This window comes from Panthera onca, chromosome D4, assembly GCF_046562875.1.
Source record: "Panthera onca isolate mPanOnc1 chromosome D4, mPanOnc1 haplotype 2, whole genome shotgun sequence".
Taxonomy (NCBI): domain Eukaryota; kingdom Metazoa; phylum Chordata; class Mammalia; order Carnivora; family Felidae; genus Panthera; species Panthera onca.
This window is the reverse complement of record NC_138351.1, coordinates 13,228,700-13,254,232: the sequence shown is the minus strand read 5'-3', so window position 1 is coordinate 13,254,232 and position 25,533 is coordinate 13,228,700. Positions and strand designations below refer to the sequence as shown.

Below are 25,533 nucleotides of genomic sequence, written 5' to 3'. Positions count from 1 at the left end.
TGAGGACACCTGCCACTATTTTATACTTATAATGGCATGGTTAGTTATAAATTTGAGGCCCAGTGTTTTCAATTAAAATTTTTTTTCTTCCTTTACAAAAGTCAAATATGTTCAATGTAGAAGTTAAACATAATTAAAAGAAAGAAATTAGAACTAAACTCTTCTGACTTAACCCAGAAACAAAAGAAGATCATAGCTACGTCACTTCAAAAGGCAATATAAAGTGAAGGTGTAGTTTTAGAGAACACAGGGTTCTTTCCTCTAAAAAGAGACAACACAAAAACTGCTTGAAAAATCTGAGTTTCCTGAAAATTAAGACCACAATTTCTCAACTGTTGGTGATACACGAGATGAGAATGAGTTAAAATATTAACTTCCTAATTTTTAAGTAGACTTGAATTAAATGTTTGCCAAGGTCCTCATCAAAAAGATTACTTGGTCATAAATAAATACTATTAGGATGGGACAGGATCAATGAGAGAGAATCATATCATCTCGAATACATAAATAGTAAAATTTGAGAGCCCGAGAGCTATATACGTTAGTGAAAGTCCTCCAGAGAAATAGAAACAATAGAAGATAGATAGATAGATAGATAGATAGATAGATAGATACATACATACATACATACATACATACATAGAAAGGAAAAATGTCTACTTATCTATCCACCATATCTATCTTCTATTTCTTCTATATGTATGGGACAAAAGGTGACCCTTGAACAATATGGGTTTGAAATGTGCAGGTCCATTTATACACAGATTTTTAAAAATAAATATAGTGCAGTACTATAAATTCACTTTCTCTTCCTTATGATTTTCTTAATATTTTTTTCTCTAGCTTACTTTATTGTAATAATACAGTATATAATACACATAACATACATAATGTGTATCAATCAACTATTTATGTTGTTTATGTTATCAGTAAGGCTTCTGGTCAACAGTAGGCTATTAGCAGTTAAGTTTTTGGTGAGTCAAAAATTATTTGTGGATTTGTGCATCAGTCAAAAATGATTTGTGGTTGGGGGGCGGTGTCAGTGCCCCTAACTCCCACATTATTTAAGGGTCAGCTGTGTATATATATAATGAGAGATCCTTCCTTCCTTCCTTCCTTCCTTCCTTCCTTCCTTCCTTCCTTCCTTCTTCTCACCTATTAGCAACTATATATTCCCCCCAACAAGTCAAATCTTTTTGTATTCCAATGGGGAGGCTGTGGAATGAGCTATGTGAACAAATGCCAGCAGATCCTAAAGTTGAAACTGGGGTCTAGGAAATGTGGTCCCTTAATGCTGTCAGAATCCCATGAGACTCAGAACTAGAACCATTTGCCTCAAAGTACAAAATCATGTGTATACATATCTATGCATATACATATATGTGTATACATATAATCTTAGCACAAACGTGTAACACACAATGAGATCTTTCAGGCATTGTTTTAGACTGAGGAAGGCTACCATTTCCTTCTGAACCCAAGTAATAGAGGGTCGTTCCTGTGGTTAGCTAACAGCAGTATTTTGGAAAACCTTGACGTCAATCAAAAGATAATAGGTACAACCACATGACCCCTTCCCTCTTCTCCAATTTCACCTTCCAACCCTATCTCATTTGCAGATGAATCTAAAACTCTTTTTCATTTTAGTCAATAGTCAATGTAATAAGAAAAACAAGGATATGCAGCAAATGCCCATTATTCTTTTGTCAGTAAATATTGAATTAGAACATTAACAGGACACAAAAGAGAAAATTAAATAGTAGATATATTAAGATTCAAGGCAAAGAAAAGTAGTACTAAAATAAAAGTCATGAAAACACATCATGGAACCTGGAACATTACCTAGTTAAAAACTACACTTCATTCTGGAGTATAAGGCTTATACATGATTTTTCAATGTGGCCAATTCAATGGTACAACTTTGCAAACTATATGTTTTTAAAAGAGAAACAGAAAAAGAAAAGGACTATATGCTGAAACGAAATTATGGAAGATCATGGGAGTACAGAATGGAACAAAAATACAAAGAGAGGGTTTTAAAAAGAAGTGAGAACCAAAGCTAATTTCCTTCAGATGCTTCCTATAGCACTCCTAACCTGTTCTAGATTCATTTTCTGTCTCAGCTTTTGGTATTTTCTGCAGATCATTCTTTCCCTCCTCTTCTTTTTAAGGGCCCTGGTAGGCATCCCTTCCTGAGAGGCAGAAAACTAAAGGTAAGTCTAGCCTTTGGGGAGTTTCTTGCATGTGAATAATCCCAACTGAACAACAGAGGGCTCTTAATGATGCTGTCCACCTCTGACTGCTAGCCAAGGTACATTTTGATCTGGGATGATACTCAGAGTATTTATCAATCTATACAATCACTCAGACTGAGCATGTCCTAGAGGCCCCTGGTAAGACAAGTATTAAACTTCCAGAAGGTCCAGGCTGGGCCCACTCAACCATGAAGCACAGGAAGCCCAGTACCTAGAGCCCACAGTACTTTTGGGGACTCACAAAAATGTTGTCATTTATTTTAAAATCAGAATTTTTAAGATGAATCTAGTAACAATGTGAAGGTACTTAGTGCCACTAATTCTACATTAAACAAGGGTCATATAGTAAATTTTATATTACATATATTTTACCACAATAAAAAATGCAGATGCCATTTTGCAAAACTAACTGTATTAAATGGTAGAAACTCTTAGCTAAGCCAGGAAATGTTGCTGGCCATTTAATATTCATAAACATTTTAGGGTAGAAACTGATGATAGCTATTATACACAAAGTTTTGTTTAAAATAGGGTACAAGAGTACTTCTCAGAAAAAAAAAATAAGTATTGTACGCTTTAGTTTTGTGTAATAACACCCACTGGTACATTGGTAATAACTTCAAGAGGGTTAACAATAACATGGTCATATAACATGGCCATAAAATACAATAATATAGTCATAAATAGGCATGAAGACAGTATAAGGGGGATAAGATGCGTAATCTTTACAAAACGCCAATAAGAAATATAGCGTAAGAAACGTATTTCTTTAATAAGCTTTTAAATCCTGCCCCCCACCAAAAGTGAATATGATCCAACTTGGATTATATTTGTCTTTATACCAATGCAGTTATACAATATATATTGTTTAAAATTTTTAATGGAAGAAGGAACCCATGACAGCCAAAGTCCTAGGGTCCAGGAAAGGGTCCATAATGCAGTCCTGGGTCCTGGGAGTCTAGGGAAAGGGCTGGAGCTACTCACAGGGCAAGGTTGTGGGGAATTCAAGGTGACAGCAAATTTCTAATCAGCACAGAAATGTCAATATTTTAACAATGAGATATCTGTGCCAGTGCATAAAGCCCCAGTGGTAGAACAGGTCAATCCTGCTGTTGTCGGGAATAATGCTAAACCGATGCAGTCTCTTTTTATACCTACTGTGCACCATGGCAGGGATATTCAACATTTCGGGGGTTCAAGATACACATATGCCTGGAAAGATAATTCAATAGGCAGCTCTATTTAGGAAAACAAAATGGTACTTCACACTTGATAATGACCAACTAGATGCACCCAAATGGCAGCTGCATGCCTGGGAGGAGCTGTTAACCTCCAAAGAGCTCCCACTGAGGGTTTGGTCATTTGACTTAGTCATTGGCACTACCTTTCTTTCCTGCTGTCCTGTAGGTTGATTTCCAACACCCATATTTAGAATCTAGCCAACACTCTGGCTTACCATTTTTTCACCCTCTCAAGTCAATGGTTTGGATTCCATTATAGAAACTCAGCCCCATGGCCACATACTGGGCTCTGTCATTCCTGAGAATTGTTCTACATCTTTTGGAGGCTCACAAAAATGTTGCCATTCCTTTTAAAATCAGCGTTTTCAAGATAAATCTAATAACAGTGTGAAAGTACAATGTGAAATTCCAATAAATTCCAGTATATCCCCCTTTGCTCATTACCTCCAATTCTTCCAGCTCTTTCACTTCTTCACTACTGCCATGATTGGTTTTTGTTCTCAACATTCTCATTCCTTTGACCCTTCAACTTTCTGAGTTTTCTCTCTGCCTGGACTAATTCTTTTCCTTACTCATTCTGAGTGTGTTCAGTAAACTCTCCATCATTATACTTAGCTCACTTGTCCTTTATCCTAAAAGCTCATGTACCCCATAAACAGCCAGTCTTGGACCAATCCTCTAATGTACCTTCTCTGTAAGTTTTCCTCTATTTTGGTTCTTTGGGAGAAGGAGGGGGAAGCTTTTAAGAGAAAGTATCTTTCATTGAAATTGGGATGAGCCATAATAGCCATAATGAATACCTAACATAAAAGGTGGAGTTTTGAGGAAGTACTTTCCAATTTTCTTCCATTTCTCTCCTTAAAAATGATTTCATAGCTTCCTAATATTCTGTGTTAATTTACTCATACCTAGAGCTATAGGATGATAATTTGCTTCACTGTAGAACTCCTATAATGCTATCCCACTTTATGCAAATATCAATTAAACAAATATAAAAAAATGATAATATAAAAATTAAGGCTCAGTTCATGCACAAAATTTGAAACATGAATCCAAATATTTTAAGATTTCTTCAGGAATTGCATAATTGCAAAGGCAATAGCCTGAGAATGGTGTGCTGTGTTTATGCTAGGTCCGCATGGTTTAGACTCTAGCAAGAAAAAATATTCCCTTTCTTTTGTCAGTATTTTATGAATCATACACTTGTTTATATGCACAGTAACTTCTATGTCAGAGTTTAGTCACTATTTTACTGTTATTTAACCATTTGCTGTCATTACTATTAAAAAATATTTTTATATCCTATAACAATGTAACAAGGTAAGCATTCATTAAATGGGGGCGCTGGGAGCAGTGCTAAAAATATGCCTCCACGTCAATTACTTTGGCATGGAACTTAGAAGGGAATGAACAAAATTCTAAATAAAACCACGGAACTGCCATGGCACACTGTTAATGTGGACACAAGCAACATGAGAAACATTAGAAATAATGCTGAAATATTAAAAGCACAAACATACAACACAATGGCTAAAGATTTATGCACCCCAAGAATACAGCTCACATTCTTAATATTTATGCCTATGGAGAAATTAGTCCTTTGAATTTTGTGAGTTTTTAATTATGTGTCTTGCGACTGCCTTTTGTTTAGAGATGCAGTCAGATCCCATGTATATAAGGAAATGGACCTGAACTGCATTTTTAAATAATATATTTATTGCCTTGTGGTTTTTCTAATCAGAAAAGCCACCATGCTTGTTGCATTGGAAAATTCTAAAATGTGTAAAGATGAAGAAATCACCTAGAATCTCACCATCCAATGTCCAAATTTACTAGCATTTTGACAGTTCCTTCAGGGTTTTTTGTCCTCGATATTTTTACATAGTGTTTATATGAATACACTATATCCATATAATAAACTGTAATATGTGTACAATTTTGTATGTTAATGTTTCTCTTAACCTTAAATCAAGATTTATCAAGACACTAAGAACCATCTATGGACATTATATAGGCTGCAAAATATCTCCTCATATGATTATAACATATTTAATTAGTAATACTCCTAATACTAAGATATTAGGTACTTTTCAAGTTTTGTCATTACAAATAATTCAGTGATGAGTTCCTTGGATATGAGTTTTATCCCTAGTTGAGTTATTTTTATCTGAGGAAGTTTCTTAGAAGGAAAATTATTAGATCAAATAGTATCTTGATATATATTGCCAAATTCTTTTCCAGTAAGATTAAAACAACTTCCTGGTAACAGATAAAAGTATCCATTTTACCCCATCTTCAGCCCATTAAGTATTATTATTTCTAAAAATATTGCCAATTTTATTAGCAAATATTTTTATTCTTTATTTCAGATCTTTTATTATTTGTAAATAATATATTTACAAATAGCTACATTTATTAGCTAGTTGCTTATATTTCCTGCTTTGTAAATTGTCTATATATGTCCGTTAGTCATTCTTCTAGGTTCTCAACATTTTTCCTTCCAATATGTATAAGTTCTTTATGTATTAGGCATTAATCCATAGATATCATATTTTATTTTTTTATGGTTTGAATGCTCTTTTTTAATGAGAAAAAATAAATGAGAATACGACATATAATAAAGTTAGTATCATGAATCCTGTACTTCCCTAAATTGGCTATATCACTGTTTCAAAAACTTTTGATTATTCTCATCTGTTTATTCTTTCAAAAAATTCTTACAATCTTACAGTTCTAACAGAAAACAAAATCCATTGGGATTTTCAATATAATTAAATGTATGAATTTAATTCATAAATAACTTAGCTTTCCACTCTCCTAAAATGGTTCTTATTCCCTTGTATTCAAGATTTCTGTCTCACTTATCTTTGGATGTATTTTTTTTTAAATAAACTTAATGGCTTCAAACAACAATTTATTATTATCTTCTTGGAATCTTTCATGGGCTGCAGTCAGATGGCATCTGGAGCTGCCGTCCAGACTCAATGGGGCTGTATGTCCAATATGGCTTCCTCACTCATCAGTCAAGCTCATCAGTGTTCCTCCTCATGGCCCCTCCTTCCAGCAAAGTACCTCGATTTCTTACATGGTAACACCGAGCTCCAAGAGTTGGAGGCAGTCTTCTTCAGGCTAGTCCAGATCTGGCATAGTGTCACTTGCCATGTTCTATTGATCAAATCTGTTACCTGACAGCTTCGATTCAGAAGGTGGAGTATCATTCACCTTGTCCTGGAGAAGTGGCCTGTGCAAAGTCCACCTTTGGAGACAAACTACCAACCACACTTTCTTTATTGATCTTTATTTGGTCTAGAATTTTCTTCACAAAAGTATTTGAAATTTGTGTTGCTATAGTAATTTGTACATTTTTTTCTCATAGTTTACTAAGCAGTTAGGACTGATATGAAGGACAGATCTTGTTTTTTGATATACTTATTTTGTATTCAATTGCCTTACTAGATGGTCTTATTTATTCTAATTACTCCTCAGTTTAATATTTTAGTTCTCCTAAGAAGATAATCATACTCTCTGAAAATAAAGATGTCTTTTTTCTCTTTTTCAATAGTTAAATACTATCTATTGTACCAGTCACGACTTTCATAACAAGACTAATTGGAGGCATCCTTGTTTGGTTTCTGTTGCATAATTTTTTAAGTACAAGTATATTGAAGTTATACACTGGACATATTTTATCAACATACACATCTCCCAGAGCTAAATTAAACTACTTATTTTTATGTGTCAATGCAATACAAATGAATAGAAAGGTAGGTTTTTATTTCACATAAATTGAATTCAGGGAAGGGGCCAATAAAACAAGATGAGGAAGAAAACAACTAATATATTTTGGACACTGCAATATTTTCTTCCTGATATCTATAAACTTCCAAAAAGAAATCATAGCCATAAAACATTCCATTGACTCCCACAAATAGCTAATATCTCTAAATAAATATAAAACATCATAAATTTCTGCAATTTGTCCTTTCTTCCCAAGCTTGACTATTTATACTAGAAATAAAGAATCATTTTAAGTACATAAATAAATAAGTATTAGAATAGGGCTTTTCAGCCATCTTATACTCACAAATGGCTGATAATCATATGGTGGAGCATAGTCTTCAGCATATGTTGTCAATGCACACCTAAGAGGGATAAGTCAATACGTGAGAAAAGAACAACCCCAAAAAGAATGATATTTAAGATGTTTAGTGCTATCTGCTTTACATGAAATAAAAACATTTCAAGGAGGATTGGTCCTAATAAAAATGTTAAAACCTACAACTGGAGCACCTGGGTGGCTCAGTTGGTTGAGCTTCCGACTTTGGCTCAGGTCATGAACTCACGGTTTGTGGGTTCCAGCCCCACATCAGGCTTTGTGCTGACAGCAGGGAGCCTGCTTGTGAGTCTCTGTCTCCCTCTCTCTCTCTGCCCCTCTTCCGCTTGTGCTCTTTCTCTCTCTGTCTCCCTCTCTCAAAACTAAACATTAAAAAAAAAAAACCCTACAACTATCCCAGACCTTGTTTATAGCATTATCTACCACTATAGGATGCTCTTCCTTCAATTACTTCCAATTCAGTACCACTTACTACTCTCCTGTACTAATGATATGCTATCAAGCCCAAGTCCCTGAGCTTAGGTACATTCCAGACTTTTGGGATTCTCTTTACCATCTGCTTTCTGCATCTCAAACTCTTTTGACTCTATGCCCCATGTTCGCTGCTAGATGACAGCTGAAAGAGATAATAGAAGACAACCAGGTGGACCGAGATTATATAGCTTCCCTAACCTCCACCCAATTAAACACAGAGCAATGCTGAATAAATATATCCTCCCTTCCCCAAGTCTACAAGCACAGCCAAGCTCCAAGGGGAAACCCTGAGGTGCCCGAAATGAGGACGGTGCTCACTAGAATGGCAAGCCGTAAGATGATATCCCAAGACTAGAAGGTAGAGTGTGGGCTGCATATGAAGGGCCGGAGACATGGCTTTGGGGTCACAGAAGGCACAGAAGGCTGTCCTACTCACAGCCAGGAGTCTGTAAAATCTGTAACCTCAAATAAAAGAAATCAAAGAAATTCCAGCCACCAGTTTAGGGAAACTTGCAAGAAAGCTTCTCTGTTTAGAACTCAGCGTGGGACAAAAATTATTCTCCAATGAGATATAATAAAATAAAATAAAATAAAATAAAATAAAATAAAATAAAATAAAATAAAATAAAATAAAATAAAATAAATAAATAAAGCCCTACTTCTGTTTCTGGCAGTATTATGGGACTAGACAGTCAAAGAAACTCTTCTGAGAATTGCACACCTAAAAATATTGGGCACAAGGAAATTTAAACATTTTAATGCTTGGCTATGCTGGTGAGAAAGAGAATTCAGTAAGTAAAAGAATTCCAAAATAACAAGGAAGTCAAACTCAGAATGGTTATTGGGTACAGGTGCTAATATTTTACTTGGTGATAACCACCAGTTCCTTCAGGGCTTTCATGGTGTGGTTTCCAGAGTAGTAGTATTAGCATTACCCAGAAACCTGCTAGGAATACAAACAAGTGGGTCCCAACCCCAATCTGCTGAGTTAGAAAGCTGGGGGTAGGGCCCTGTGGCCTGTGTTAACAAGCCCTCTAACTGATGCTGACGCACACTCAAGTTTGAATACTGGCAGTTAAAAGAACAAATATTAGAAATGTAATTTTCAAACTAGCAAGTAAATTTTTAAATTTTTATTATTTTTTTAAATCTAAGTTAGTTAACATATAGTGTAGTAATGGTTCCAGGAGTAGAATTTAGTGATTCATCACTTACATATAACACCCGGTGCTCATCCCAACAAGTGCCCTCCTTACTATTATCCACTTTGCCCATCCTCCCACCCAACACTCCTTCATCAACCCTTAGTTTGTTCCCTGTATTTAAGAGTCTCTTATGGTTTGCCTCTTTCTCTATTTTTATCTTATTTTTCCTTCCCTTCCGCTATGTTCATCTGTTTTGTTTTTTAAATTCCACATAATGAGTGAAATCATATGATATTTATTTTTCTCTGACTGACTTATTTCACTTAGCATAATACACTCTAGTTCCATCCATGTTGTTGCAAATGGCAAGATTTCATTCTTTTTGATCACTGAGTAAGATTCATTGTGTATAATAACACATCTTCTATATCCATTTATCAGTCAATGGACATTTGGGCTCTTTCCATACTTTGGCTATTGTTGATAGTGCTGGTATAACCATTGGGGTGCATGTGCCCTTTTGAGTCAGCATTTTTGCATCCTTTGGATAAATACTTAGTAGTGTGATTGCTGGGTTGTAGGGTAGTTCAATTTTTAATTTTTTGAGGAACCTCCATACTGTTGCAAGTAATTTTTTTAAAGACCAATCTAATAAGAAGAAAAGAATAAAAGGAAGAAATGAAAATCATTTTTGCTTATAAGACAAATTAAAATCATAAAAATAAAATTAAATGCCTTTGCAAATACAATGAAAGTAAAAGGGTTAAACTCATCAGTGAAAATATTCTCTTAGACTTAAACTGAACATCATGTTGTATTATATAGTACAACTCTATGTGTCTATACCTAGAATAAATTATTTTCAAAGGAAGTTTGAAAATAAAAGGATATAAAAAGGTATATCCAGAAAATATTAACCAAAACCAAGTTAGTATTCTTATATTAATATCACATGTAATCGACTTTGAGTCAAAAGTTATTAGTAATAAAGATCATTACATACTGATTAAAGGAACAAACACCAGGAAGATCCTAAGTCAAGAAACCTAACAACACAGAATGTGTAAGTCAAAAAATGACAGAATCACAAAGATAAAATGACCAATCCACAGTCAGGACAAGATTGTTACACATTCCTAGATTCTTTGTTTCCTTAAACCCAAATATCTACATATATCCTCCAAAATCTGGTGATAACCACCAGTTTCTTCAGGGCTTTCATGGTGTGGTTTCCAGAGTAGTAGTATTTGCATTACCCGGAAACCTGCTAGGAATACAAACAAGTGTGTCCCAACCCCGATCTGCAAAAGCAAATAAAATCACACAATCACCCATGCCTAGTGCATAACAGTGGCTAGAGAAAACTACAAACTTCAGTGCATGTGTATGTGGGAGAAAAATCCAAAATCAGTAGAGCCATATCCAAAGCCCATACTGGAGCAATATCAGGTGGGTATTACATGGAAGAGAGGAGAGAGTGGCAAGTACCTAATGGGGATGGAACACAGAAGACATCACCCCCAGAAAAGAAAGCATCCTTCACTGATGGGAAATACTGAGAACAAGTCTGTGACTAGAGGATCTGAAGATTGGCTTTCCAAGAAAGAGGCTTGGAAAGTATTTAAGACCACAGTGGCAGTCTTGGGAAGGACCTGCCTCTGGGAAATTGGGAAGCAACTAGCAAGGTAAAGAAAAACAAGAATTCAAGCTCAGAAATGAAAGGTCCTAGAATCACCACTTTCAAAAAAGATGGCTTCAATAAAATATAGATCACTTCACTATTCCAACAGTAGAGGGCACTCTTGAACTAAGAGATTAAGAAAACTGCCCAGCCTTCTCACTCCTCCTTAGAATTACCCGATTGCTGATCTTCCAGGAAAATTCAACATATGATAAACAGAGTAGTGCAACATCACTATGAGAAGAAAACAGTAAATCAAAATAAAGACTAAGCCGATGAAACCCTTTTCTATAAACATTCCCAAATAGGCACAAATTCTGGATTCTATTCTATGAATTGGAGATTCTAGAAAACACAGCAAAGCAAGGAAAAGAAGTGTGAGTATAATAACTGGAATAAAAGAAACAAAATTCTTATTTTCCACATATAAGATTATGTACATTTTAAAAATCCAAGAGAATCTACAAATCATAACAACAGGCAAGTTTCAGGGAGGTTGTTGGATACAAGATCAATATACAAAAATAGCATACCCATACACCAACAACAAGAAATTAGAAAGCATAATTAAAGTCGAAATATCTCATTTATAACTGCAATAAAATCTCTAATTTTCCTATAGGAATGCATCTAACAGATTTAAAAAACATTTATGACAAAAATTTTTAAATCTGCTGAAGGACATAAAACAACCCCTTTATTTATAGGTGACTATTCAATATATGTTACATATACATATGTGTGTATGTATAATTTCTAAAAGGTTTACAATCTGACATTTTATATATAATTCTTGATTAAATTATAATTTGAATTTTCTATCACTCAAAAGACACCATAAACAGTGTTACAAGAGAATTCATAGACAAGAAGATATTTACTGAAAAATTAACTCAAATAATATCAATATCCAGAATAAATAAAAAAATCTTAGAAATCAATAAAAGACAGTATCCTATAGAAAAATGGACTAAGACTATAAATTCTTCACAGTAGAGGAAAACAAAATGGCTATTAATATTTGAAAACAAATTCAGGCTTAATATTCAGTCTTAAATTCAGCAGTGAAATGCAAAGTAAAACAGTAAGTTACCATTTAATATCCATTTGGTAAAAATTAAAAAATCTCTACATTGTTTGTAAGGATATGAAAGTACGAGCATGTTCATACATTACTAGTGGCAATATCTTACAGAAATGAAGGTGCATATATCTTAACTAGCAATTATATTTCTAAGTATTAAGAAATCCTTGCACATATACTCAAGAAGACATACATAATATTCAATGCAGCCTTATTTGTAACAGTGAAAAACTGGAAGCTAATGTCCATCAATATGGTGAATATATTGAGTTACTCTATAAGTCATGATAAATGGTCTTTTTTAAAAAAATAAGAAGCAAACATGGCAAAGATATCAACTTACATTATAACTAGGAAATAAGTAGATGGATGTCTGAAGAGTATTTAAATGGAAATATTACATAATCTTAAAATGTTTAAGTGTTAATAGATGATGGTGAACTTATTTCTCTACCCCATCCTCATCCAAAGTTACAACTCAAATGATACAATTATCAGTCAAATAGAGTGATGCTTTGGGCAGGCCAACCTCGCAAAGCAGCTTTGCGCATCTCTCAACCCACTTAAAGCACTTAATGGGCAGAAACCCATTCTACCAAGCTCAGGTCCTTCTCTCTTTCTTTATTATCACCTCCCAGCACAGAGTCTGATACAAGGTAGGCACTGAGAAATATGAATTAAATGAATAAAGCAATTAAAATAAAATTAGAATATAAAAAGATAGAGATTTACTACAAAACTCAAAGTAAATAAAGGTGGAGGGTTAAAATATTCAGTTATCTTTTGAAAATGCAATGTGGCTCAACAAAATGGAAACTTTTATAATAGTGAATGATGAATTTCAGTCAGTCAGCTATAAACTCTTTGTGATCACCCACCTCCCCCAAGCATTTCAATCTGAAAAACAGGGCAACAATCTTGAAGTGATATATTTTGTCCAATTTGAAACAAGATGGTCGTTTGAAAATAAAACCATAGATCTTCCTCTTCGATATCAGCTGAAGGCTATAGCCAAATAAAGAATATAATGAAAGAATAAATCCCTTAGAAGAGAAATGGTCTTCAGAGAAACTCAAGAAAGCAAGAGATGAGGAAACTAAGGGAGGCATGTGTTCTGGGCACAAGGAAGAGGTGTCCTGGCTCATAAATAGACCTCTCTGGAAGGTTCTGGGAGCAGAGCTGCAATACATTAATGTCAGTGTTCCAGTCTGATTATGACAGCTAACAGTGACTTTAGCTCATTGTCTGGAATCACCTCAAGCCAGCCTTGTGCCACATGTCCCTGCTCTACCACTCCATAACTACCCACAACTGATAGGTCTAAACATCAGCTCCTAGTTCAGATTCCATCAGGGCTCTGCCATGGAATTTCTTACTAGAGATGAATGGGAAAGAGTCAGTCCCTCTTCTGTGATAAGAACCATGGGATGTAAAGTACCTCCCCTCAGAAGGAGAAAAGGAAGCCAACAGGGAGAGAATCCTGGTTCTAATTCCAGTAGTCTTGGAAGCCCAACTCTTCCAAGGACTTTCCCAGAGTTCCATCTGGTAATTCAAACTCCTATAATAAACTCTCCTTTTGACTCAAGGTCATTTTAGTTGTGCAATTTTTACTTACAACTGAAAGAGTCCCACTATAATCCGGTAGTCAGAATCTGAGGCCATTGATTATTGTAATCTTATAACTCACACACTCTGAACAACACTCTGATTATACGTTGCCTTCCTATCTTTTTTTTTTTCCAAGAGAATCCTTTTGTTAAGGCTGACATGACTGGTATGCTTGAACATTTTATTTCCCATTATAAATTAACTAATTAGAATAATGGCTTTTCTTGTGAGTTTAATGAGCATAAGTCAATCTTCATGAGTCAGATAAATTCTGAAGCACAGATAAAATTGTCTTTCTGGACATGTAAAACTGAAGACAAGATGCTGATAAATTTACCAACATAATGCCATGCTGTAAGAACGTTTGGAAAGTGGACAGCTGGCTTTCACCCAGCACCACCCACAGTTTGCCACACAAGCCCTCTTCAACCTTTAATGGTTGTAAGGTAGAGAACTGCTAAAGGTGTTCTGCAAGATGAAAAAGGAAAAGAAGTCTGATATTGAAGTTTTTATTAAAGCCATGATATTAGTTAAAATGCCTACAACTACACCAACCTCTATGGTAACATGTGTAAATCTGACAAGATGAAATACCAAAACCCAGGGAATCACAATTTCTTAAACCTGGAAGAAATTTAAAGGTCAACCACTTCTTTTCTGTTTTGTCTGGAGGACAAGCAGATATTTTACCCAGCTTCCCAGCAACCAGAACAAGAGCATGTGACATCTATCTACTCAGCAAATCAGACAGTCCCACCTAAGAGTCTGAATCTGAGTAAGTGACTCAAAAAAGCAGAGAATTAATTTGGAATTAATCCCATTTCCGGCAGCATTAGAAGCAGCATCTGTTATTTAGGACAAGGAGAGGCCCATGGCAATGGATTCTACTAGACTCCATGTGCTAGGATGGAAGGGGAGGTTACAACCACTCTGGGAAGTTCTGTCTCATTCTTAACAGAAATCATCATTCTTTTTTAATCTCGGATCTACCTAAGGAGTGAAGCTACACAGAGCAAATCTGATAGTTCTTCCACATCTGCTGAATGCTGCCCTCCCCCTTTTTTAATCTACCACTTATTTACTCTCAAACTTCCCCAGCTGTGTAATTCTCATCTCAATATGTTCAGTTAATTTTACTTCTTGCAAAAATTTCTCTTGGAGACTTCTGTTCTGCTCTGGTCTCAGGAGATTCTTCGCCCAACCTGTGACACAGCTGGCTCATTGGCGAGCCTTAGTCCTGGAGATAACTGCCTCTGCTCTCATTGAAGGATTTTCTATTTTAGGGGGCCCTTATCTTTTTCTACCTTTGTTTACTCCCTCTTTTTTTAAATCATTAGCATAGTGTTATGTTAGTTTCAGGTGTCCGATATAATGATTCAACGATTCCATACATTACTCAGTGCTCATCAAGGTAAGTGTGCTCTTAATCCTGTTTATCTATTTCACTCATCCTCCCACCCACCTCCCCTATGGCAACCACTCGTTAGTTCTTTGTATTTAAGAGCTGGGTTTTTTTGTTAGTCTCTTTTTTCTTTGTTTATTCATTTGTTTTGTTTCTTAAATTCCACCTATGAATGAAATCATACCATATTTGTCCTTCTCTGACTTACTTCACTTAGCATTATACTCTCTAGGTCCATCCTACAAATCAATCTCAAAGAAGCTAGAGGGCAAGAGGTGGAAAGAACAGATGAAATGGCAGACAATTTGAATCTGCTTTTATTCCTGATCCAAGCCAAGCCCTTGCTAAGTTTCCTAGCAGTTTGGAAGCAGTTCTCTCCTTCTGTCAAGAACACAGACTTATAAACCCAGAGATTCTAGTGTCTTCTTGACTATCAAGTGGTCTTGGGGTCTTGAGCAAGCCATTTAAACCCTCTACATCTTATTTACCCCCATTAGTATCTCTTCCATAAATACTTAGAGACTAGACAGATAGATTAATTAATGGAAAATTGGATTCTTTGATTATCTCTGTGCTTTGATTTCCTTGTTTATACAATTAAGAAAATACAGACTCATATGACCTTGTATAAATGTTAGCAGTGGATAATGCATGTGAAATACTTTGAAGGAAATGGAGCACTCTACACAATTAAGCATGAAAAGCAATGTACTATAGTGGTTAAGGACACAAACTCTGCAGTCAGACAGACCAGACCTGAGTTTAAAACCCAGCTCTGGTGCTTCCTAGGTTAAGGAAATTTGGGGAAGTTATTTTACCTCTCTGAGCCCCTTTTTTAATGGAGATAGCTGCAGTGTCTATCTCAAATAATGAGAATTAAATGAAATAAGGCATATAAAGCCCTCAGCTCAGTGCCAGACACACAATATGTGCTCATTGACACAAGAAGAAAAAGCGATACTGCAAGGATACTAATTAGAGAGTGGAAGAACATGGTTCTCTTTGCATTTTATTTGAAATATTCAAGCTGCTGAATGGATTGAAAGGGACAAGACTGGAGGCAGAGGAACTAGTTAGGACACTTATATTTGCAACTGAATCTGGGTCACTGACCTCGATCATGCTCCAGTGTCAACTATCCACCTGCTATCTGGCATTTTCTCTTCCTCTTACCTTCACTGCCTCAGTGAATGGCCCCATTAACCCCCAGGTGCCTAAGCCAGAAGCCTGGGAATCAACCTTGAGTCTTCTCTACCCTTATAACTAATCAGTTACCAAGTAAATGTCTATTCCTCTCTCTTAATATATCTAAAATATGAAATCTTATCCTCCACACCACTATTACTAGAGGTCAGGACCTTATCATCTTTTGCCTTGGTTAGTTCAATAGCCTTCTCAATGCAGTCCAGTCACCTACAATCTGTCTTCTGCTTTTTAAACACAAATCTGATCATTTCTACCCATACTTGAAAACCTTTCACTCTTGCCTTCATGATAAAGTTCAAATTCTTTTTTTAAAATTTTTTTAAATGTTTATTTATTTTTGAGACAGAGAGAGACAGAGCATGAACAGGAGAGGGGCAGAGAGAGAGGGAGACACAGAACTGAAACAGGCTCCAGGCTCTGAGCTGTCAGCACAGAGCCCGACGTGGGGCTCGAACTCACGGACTGTGAGATCATGACCCGAGCCAAAGTCGGACGCTTAACCGACCGAGCCACCCAGGCGCCCCAAAGTTCAAATTCTTTAACATAGCTTTCAGGCCCTACCTACTTTGTCCCCAACATCTTTCTCCAACTTTGGATGCTATCACTGAAAACTTGTACTCTATGAACCAAGACATGCCCATCACAGGTACCATTATCCCCTGCCCTAAATCCCTGTCTAGGGTGCCCTTCTCTCCTGTTGATCTGGCTGACTCTAGCTCAAACTTCATGACTCAGCTTAGGTTTCACATCTACCTGGAAGCCTTTTCTAACCTTCCAAATCTGAGTTATGTTCTCCTCTTGCATTGTCTGTTCACCCTAGCATGTTGCAATGTGTAGGTTGGTTATTCAACAATTATTCCAGCCTCCCTTCTTGTGTGTCTTTCCCTACTTAGAAGACTCTTGTAGCCAAGGGTGGCCATCTAGTAGATGAAGAATGATGGCTCTGAGGGGGTTTCCCTTTACCTCTTCACTTTCCCATTTCTTCCTTTCTAGAACAGATTGATGATGTTGGGAGGCACAGCAACCCTCCTGATACTATGAGGATGAAAGCTTCCTGCAAAACTTGTAGAGAAGAAAGACAAAAATGCCCTGCATCATTGATGACATCATGTAGCTGCTATACCAGTCTTTTCTTTTAAGTTAATTTATTTTCGAGAGAGAGGGAGGGACAGAGAGAGCATGCATGTGGGGGAGAGGCAGAGAGAAAATTCCAAGCAGACTCCATGCTCAGCCCATCGTGGGGCTCGATCCCACAAACTGTGAGACCATGCTTAACCGACTGAGCCACCCAGGTGCCCCGGTGACATTCCAGTCTTAACTCCCTTATATTTCATGGCCAAATTCCTTAATTATTCAAGTTAATACTAGTGAGGTTTTCTGTTACTTTCAGCCAAGGGTATTCCTTACTGATACATGAGTACTGATTGGTGATTTTTCTGTCTCATGTATTAGACAGTGAGCTACTTCAGGAATGGGTGTCTTTTGTCTCTATATTCCTAATACCTAATTGTTCCTAATTCATGGTAGCCACTCATTATGTCGAAAGGATGAATTCAGATATGTGGAACAAACATAATTTCCTCAGGACTAATAATTTTTGCAAGCCATTTTGAAGGGCAATGTAAGCCTTATCTATTAAGGTAATAATTTAACTATGAAAGTGCTAAATATAGAATCAAATTAAACACAGATAGCAGCAAAGATTTCCATAATGCTGTAAAATTCTTGTTCCTATGAAACCACTTCTATGGCTCAAAGATGCATAGTATAGTACTATCCACTGAGACTCACTGAAGACTTCAAGTAATTATAGCATTATGACAACCACATAAATTTCCAATATTATAAAGAGAAATACTAGTAATGCAGTCTCACCATTATGTGGAATAAAAGGAAATGTCAGGATTAAATATAAATTCCATAATATTAACATTTTGAAAATCTTTGCCACTCATTTGTTTCATGACCTCATCAATCCCAAAATTTGAACTGCTTGTATTCCCAATGGACTAGCAATGGCACAAATTCACCTGTAGGCCAAATAAAGGTAGAAGCAGCCATATAATCATGGTAGTTAGAGACATGAAGCTTACTTCAGTTATCTACTACTATGGCATATAAGTTAGCGGCTTAAAATAACAACTATTTTATTATCTCTGATTATTCTGTGGGATGACTGGGCTCAGCTGTGTAGTGTTTTGGTCCATGTGATGTTAATGAGACCTACAGTCATCCAGGTACTTGAATGGATGGAAAGATCCAAGATAGCTCATTCTCATGCCTGGCAGTTGGTTTTGTCTGTTGTCTGGGAGCTTAGTTGGAGCTGTCAACAGATGCCTTGGTTCTCTTCCATGTGTCTTGGGCTTCTCACAGCATGTTGGCTAGAGGCCAAGAATCAGAAAGTAGAAACTACCAGTCTCATAAGGTCTGCTCTTTGATGTCCCAGAGCATCACTTCTGCTACATTCCATTGATCAAAATGAGTCACAAGGCCAGCCCAGATTCATAAGACAGGAAAATGACCTCTGTCTCTTGATGGGAGCTGTGGCATGCATGCACAGAGAGGGAAGGGATTGTTTCTGGGGACTAGAGACCAAATAAGTAAATTGAATAAAGCTGTCTTCATAATTTTATCTTGAGGGCCTCACTGAGCACACCTGGGTATGCAAATAAACTTGAACTTTAATTTGGTAGGTGTAGTGTAGTGTAAATGGCTATTCTAATGAAGTTAGATACAATACAGACAGGTATGGTCTGAGTCAGCCATGAATCCACTATGATGCCAAAACTTTGGATCTAACAAGCACTATACCGGGTGCTTTCACATAAATTTTCTTATCAAATTTTATGAATTACCCTGAAAGGATAGCAATAAAGTAGGTCATTGCTATCCACCATTAAAACACTCCTGTGCCAAGGCACACAAGCCACGTCAGGACCTGAGCCATACCCCCAAATATTAACAAATGGGGAAGTGTCCCACCTACTTAGCTGTTTGGTTTCAATGTATGTCAGGTAACGGCAGATACCCTATATGCAGGAGTAGCACAAAGAGCAATAGCATTTAGGTTGACTCTGAAATCATTTCAGCAAATTTGACCAACTATAAAAGCCATTACCATTCAGCACTAGCCAAGCCACCATTCCAGGCATCCCAGGTGAGTGAGATGAGCTCAGGCAGGTTTCTGCTTCACAGGGGGAAACTTCCAAACCAAATCCAAGGTATGTCTTAGGAACCAGTAGCCATATTATTTGAAAAATGAAAAAACTGAATCTAGAAATTTCAAGAGATAAAGAACCTTTCACCAGTATTTCCTTTAAATGGCTTGGTGCTCAAGACCTGGGCCTTGCCTAAGTGGAGCAAATAACATCTCCATGTTCAGAGTTCTCTTAGTTGGCCTAGCATTCAAAGAGGCAGAAGAGAAGAGTGGCTAAGACCATGAGCTTTGGCCTTAGACAATCTCAGTCCAAATCCTGACTCATCACTTGATTGCTCTGAAAGTTTGAACATGTTACTTGACTTCTCTTTGCTTTTGTTTTTCCCACCATAGAATGCAGATAATGTAGATGGAACCAAGTCGTATGAGTTTTGTAGGAAGTAAATGAGTTAGCAACATCAGAATGGTGCCTGACACATAATACATACCATATAAGTATTTGCTATCAGTTGTATTACTTAAAGTTATAAGTTATAGAAACCTAGCTCAAACTCAAGAAAAAAAAAAAAAGAAGGAAAATACCAGCACATATAAAAAGAATACCATCAGAACAGTCTTTTTCCACACCTCTGCTTAGCTTCATTTACAGAGAGATGCTCGCCCCACAGCAAGATGCCCTCTGTAACTTGCTACCTGGAAAATGTTAGGGCATCTTGCCCAAAACTTCAATTATAATCCTAGAATGCTTTCTGATTGGCCATACGGGTCATATGACCAACACATGGGCTTGAGGGAGGTGGGAGCAGGGAGGAAAATCACCCCATTAGCACACAGCCTGGCCACATTACATTGCATGGGAAGCAAAAGGTCCTCCAATGAGTAAGATGGGGAATCAAGAATGGGATTCTGGTCTGTCTCACTCCTACTGTATGGTCATTCCACAACATCATTCTCCTCTTCACATTTTTTGTTGTTACCCTCATCACCTTCATCACAGGCATTTTTTAAAACTTTTTTTCCTTCTGGAAAAATGTTCACCAACTGGGTGGCATTTTACCAAGAGACAAGCCACCACATAAATGCCTGAGTAGGAAAAAAAAAGCAAATGCCTTGCCTTGGAGTTTGAGAAAAGGAAGAAACAAAATAACACCTCTTACTATTCATATTCAGTCCCTTTCTTCTGAAGAGTGCCAAAGGTTTTACAGATGCTAAATGCCCCAGTGAGAGAAATAAATTGAAAGAGTTTAAGCTGCGGCCTAAGCTCACTATGGTTACTGGGAAGTAATCGCTCCACACACATATGGATAAGTGCTCTATGCCAACAATGAGCACTTAACTGCCTGAACTACTTTTTGGCCTGATTTAACTTGTCCATTTATGAGACTACAGATGCCTTTCTCCTTAGAACCATAAAATTTTAGAACAGGAAAGGACTTTACAGATCATTTGGTTCAATCTCTTCATTTTATAGATGGAAACAACTGGAACCCAGAGAGGCTTATTAGCCAGCACAAGGTCATACAGCAGGTTTAGTGCAGGCCCAGAAGTAGAACCATGTCTCCTATCTCTCCATACCATGCCTTTTCTGAAAAACAACTATCTCCAAAAAGCTACCCAGTGATCCAAAACATTATTAATTTCTTTCTTCTCCAGTCATGTGGATCACATAGTGTTTGGATGACTTCTGGAAACAAGACACATTTATTATAAAATTTTGACAATATACACTAATCACTAGCACCGGGATACAATGAAATTTGGTAAAAATGGCAGGATGCAGTAGTAACTGCTGTCCTTGTAAGAGGTCTACCTTTCATACTTCTCCATCCTCCAGCAGATAGTCAGTACTTCTGGGCTGCCCTCAAACTGACACAGGCTCCCATGCGTATGCTTCTCACCCAGTGCATATTCTATGCCAGAGTTGGCTTTCACTGTCAAAAAAAATTAGCTCCTCCTGTGAACCATTATCCCAGGACCATGCATGGTTAATATGCATATTTAAGTTAAGGGCTTCTGAGAAAAAGATCTTAAAACTATATTTATACTAAATCTCATTTGCAAAATTGAATCTGCTTGATACAGCTTTTGTTGTTGTTTGTTTCATTTGTTCTGTTGTTTTGGTTTCTGGTTGGTTGCTTGCTTACTGGTCACAGATGCCGTCCAAATATTATACATGGAAAACCTTACTTCTTAGAATGAGTCAGCTACAACTATCTGTTACAACAGACAAATAATAAAATGATTTTGTATAGATCATCACATATCTAAGGGCCTTCTGATAATCAGTGAACTAGCTTTCCATGCCTCATGAAGAGCTTCCAAATTACGTATAAGTTCTCGAGAACTTGAATTCGTGAGAACAAGATGGGAGGGCAAAGAATATCTTAGTTTACTAATTATATTCAGGTTCTTATCCACTTTTCCTATCTGCCTTGAAGGAAATGTGTCTCTCATTACTTTGCTATGCCTTTAATGTCTCTACCCATGTAGTAAAAGGAGTATGTGTCAGAGACCTCCTAGCCATGCAACTGTGCCCATCTGAGATCAGAAGAGCACTGTCGGTGGCTGTGGTCTTTGGGCCTCCCTGACTCTCACCCCTGCTGTTACTGGTCAGGGTGAATTCCTTGGAAACTCACTGATAGAAATGTAACCAGCTTTCAAGAGAAACAATAACTCTACTTCTAGACAAGCTCAATCCAGCCTCAATGTATATAAATCCTCACTTTTAAAGTTAAGTCATTGATATTGCTTTTAGTCTCAACCTTACTTCCCCCTACATTATAATTTTTAAAAATTTATCTCAGTCTGTGACATATGTGGGAGGAGTTATCCACAGAGTCCTTTTCTCTAGGTAAGGCCAGGAGTGATAAGTGGTGTCCAAACACTGTAGTCCTTCTGATTTCCAATATGTTCCAGAGATGTTTGCTGCCAGTTTAAGGAGGAAAAGTGTTGTGTCTTCTTGATATTAGTCCAAAATAAAGTAGGTTGGCTATCAGTTGAGTTGTGAGAAAAGAAACAGACTGTTGGGTGCCCAGGTGGCCCAGTCAGTTAAGTGTTTGACTCTTGGTCTCCCTCAGGTCATGATCTCACCATACGTGGGATTGAGCCCCACACCAGGCTCTTTGCTACAGTGGGGAGCCTGCTTGGGATTCTCTCTCTCTCTCTCTCTCTCTCTCTCTCTGCCTGTACCCCCCCAGCCCCGTGCACATGCCTTCTCTCTCTCTCTCTCTCTCTCTCTCTCGCTCAAAATAAATAAATAAACATTTTTTTAATTTTTTTTAATGTTTTTATTTATTTTTGAGACAGAGAGAGACAGAGCATGAGCAGGAGAAGGGCAGAGAGAGAGGGAGACACAGAATCAGAAGCAGGCTCCAGGCTCTGAGCTGTCAGCACAGAGCCCGACGCGGGGCTTGAACTCACGGACTGTGAGATTATGACCTGAGCTGAAGTCGGATGCTTAACTGACTGAGCCACCCAGGCACCCCAACATTTTTTAAGAAAAGAAAGGACTGTCAAGTGCCATCAAAATATAATGAATGTTATCTAAAAATTAAAATAAATGCATCTAGCTAATGTCCCCTTAACAACAAAACTATACCTACATTCTGATTTTTGTTAAGAGGTAACTGGAAGTTTAAATTTACATTATGATTACAGCCTTTCTTTTATAAGTTGAAGCACATTACTTTGGTCCATTGAGCAAACTCATTCTTATTCATTGCCTTTTAAAGTTGACATTTAACTTCCACAGCTGTACAGTTGGTAAGAAGCAAAAGAATATTTAATATTAAAGAAAGCAGACTCTAAAAAACCACAGCATCCTATGGTATGGAATATCGTATAATTAGCGTACATTAACCGATAGAAGGAATTACATATGGAATTAGTGAAGGACAGTTGAAGGTACTCATGTATTTATTTCCTTGCTGATAATCAAATAAGACAAACAAGTAATTCAGCAATTCCAACTAAGAAGGACCGATTTTTCTAAAAGACTATGTCTTCCAATGCATTTACCAAAATAGAACTGAGAACTTTTGGTTCTACAAGCCTTGAAGCCCTAAATCAAATAAGATAGGAAAGAGCAATACCTCTCCTCTGTAAGAATTTTCTGTTCAACACCAGAAATAATCTATTCATTCAAGAAATGATTACTATGCAGCTGCTATAGGTCAAGCTCTCTGGTAGCCACGGGGGATGGAGTTGTCATGGTCTTGCCCTTTAGAGCAAGTTTAGCAAGAAAGACAAACAGGGATGCAAGTAATTGCAACTAAGATGAGTATAGTGTTAGGATAAAAGCAGCACACAGTGCCATGGACACCCACAAGGGACCTACCAAGTCGTGGGGGCTGGGGTGACAGTAGGAAGGGAGGGTCCTTTGGAGGAGGTGACATTTCAGATGAGACTTTACAACTTCAGAGTTAAGATTAACTGTACACATTGCATTTTGCTTCTCCAAAAAGCTGCACTAAAATCATATGAAAGAGACTTTAAAAAAAATAAACCCACAAGGATATGAAGAACAGGAAAAAGGACCTGAGAAACAAGTTTTGGAAGCTTGGAGAAGAGGAACAAACAAGTGGTGTGTGACTTAACAGAAAGCTGAGTAAGTCCCGAAGCAGCAAAGGACAATTGGGCTGGAGCTGCTGGAGAAGCAGCTAGAGCCGCAGGTCTCTGTCACTCTCCACTGCTGGGTACTGCCCCTTCTCTCTTCCAGCAGGAACTAGAAATTTATTCACTAGAAAAGGTAAAAGAGGGATGCCTGGGGGCCTTGGTCAGTTCAGCGTCCGACTTCAGGCTCAGGTCATGATCTCACGGTTCATGGATTCGAGTCCCGTGATCAGCTCTGTGCTGACAGCTCGGAACCTGGAGTCTGCTTCGGATTCTGTGTCTCCCTCTCTCTCTGCCCCTCCCCTGCTTGTGCTGTCTGTCTGTCTGTCTCTCTCTCTCTCTCTCTCTCTCTCTCTCTCTCTCTCTCTCTCTCAAAGGTGAATAAAGATTAAAAAAATACATTTTTAAAGGGTGAAAGAGAAAGTCATTGATCAACAACATGGTTCAGTGACCATACATAATGAAGGATTAATATTGATGTCCCAGCAAAACGCTCTGCTCACTCCAAGAACACAGGTGCCAACCCTTCACCCTTCAGAGGGTCAAATAAGGGAGATTTCTCTGGGAATCTGACCAGCCCAAGAGGAAAGACTAAAATACTGACACCAGGGCTTCTGGGGGGTGGGGGGGAGGGAAGACCCACCTAGATCCTTCCAGTAAAACTCCAAGACAGTAAGTTTCACTCACAGGCTCTTAATCATGAGCAGAAAAGCAAGGATTGATTACCAGACCCCTCAAGAAAGCCTCCAGCATAGATAGATACCATACAAACAAAACCCAAACAGAAACAAAAAAAGCATTTTACATGAAATAGAGACTATGCATGGAGAAGAAAATTTAAGAAAAACAAACTATATCATTAACATCCCCAGATAGATAAGATATTATAGTCATGAAATAAAAAAAAAAGGATCCAATAAAAACAGAAGGATTTAAACAAACAAACAAAAAACAACTCAATAGTAGGGTCGAAGAAACAGAGAGAAGATAGTAAAGAAAAAAATAAAACAGAAAGACAAGAAAAGTAGAGGACCAGGCCAAGCAATTCAACACCCAAATAAAGGATTTCCAAAAAGAAAGAACAGAGAAAATGGAAGGTATAAATCATCAATGAAATAAATTAAGAACATTTCCCTGAATTGATAGAGTTTCTAGACTCAGGTTGCTGCGTGTCTAGCCCAGCAGACTTGCACAGCACTTACCACATACACATCAATTACTTTTCTAATTATCTTATGTATATTAACTTGTTTAATCATCACTGCAACCCTAGAACATGGACACCTTTATAATTATCATCCTCATTTTACAAATGAAGAAACTGAAATAGCTAAGCAACTTGCCCAAGATCACACAGCTAGTAAGTGGGCAGGGCCAAGATTTGAAGGCAGGTGATGTAGCGGTGGAACCCGCTGCATGAGATTACCAGGTAGGATGAAGCATCACTGTAAAATTTCAGAATACACTACAGACAGTTCTATTTGATTTTTTAACACCAGGGGTGTCTATTATTTCCATAGTGCGTGCAGGGCCGCATACTTGACTGAGACCCAAG

At 37.3% G+C, this 25,533-nt stretch overlaps 1 protein-coding gene across 6 annotated transcripts in view; it reads right to left on the bottom strand.

Annotated features, from left to right (window-relative positions):
* CFAP95 (cilia and flagella associated protein 95) overlaps nt 1–25,533 on the bottom strand; it is a 78,599-nt gene that overhangs the window by 10,365 nt on the left and 42,701 nt on the right. For all 6 annotated transcript variants that reach the window (XM_078436035.2, XM_078436036.2, XM_060610095.3 and 3 more), the window contains one exon: nt 7,581–7,638. In XM_078436035.2, coding sequence (XP_078292161.1) covers nt 7,581–7,638 — 58 coding nt within the window. The remainder of the gene's footprint in view (nt 1–7,580; nt 7,639–25,533) is intronic.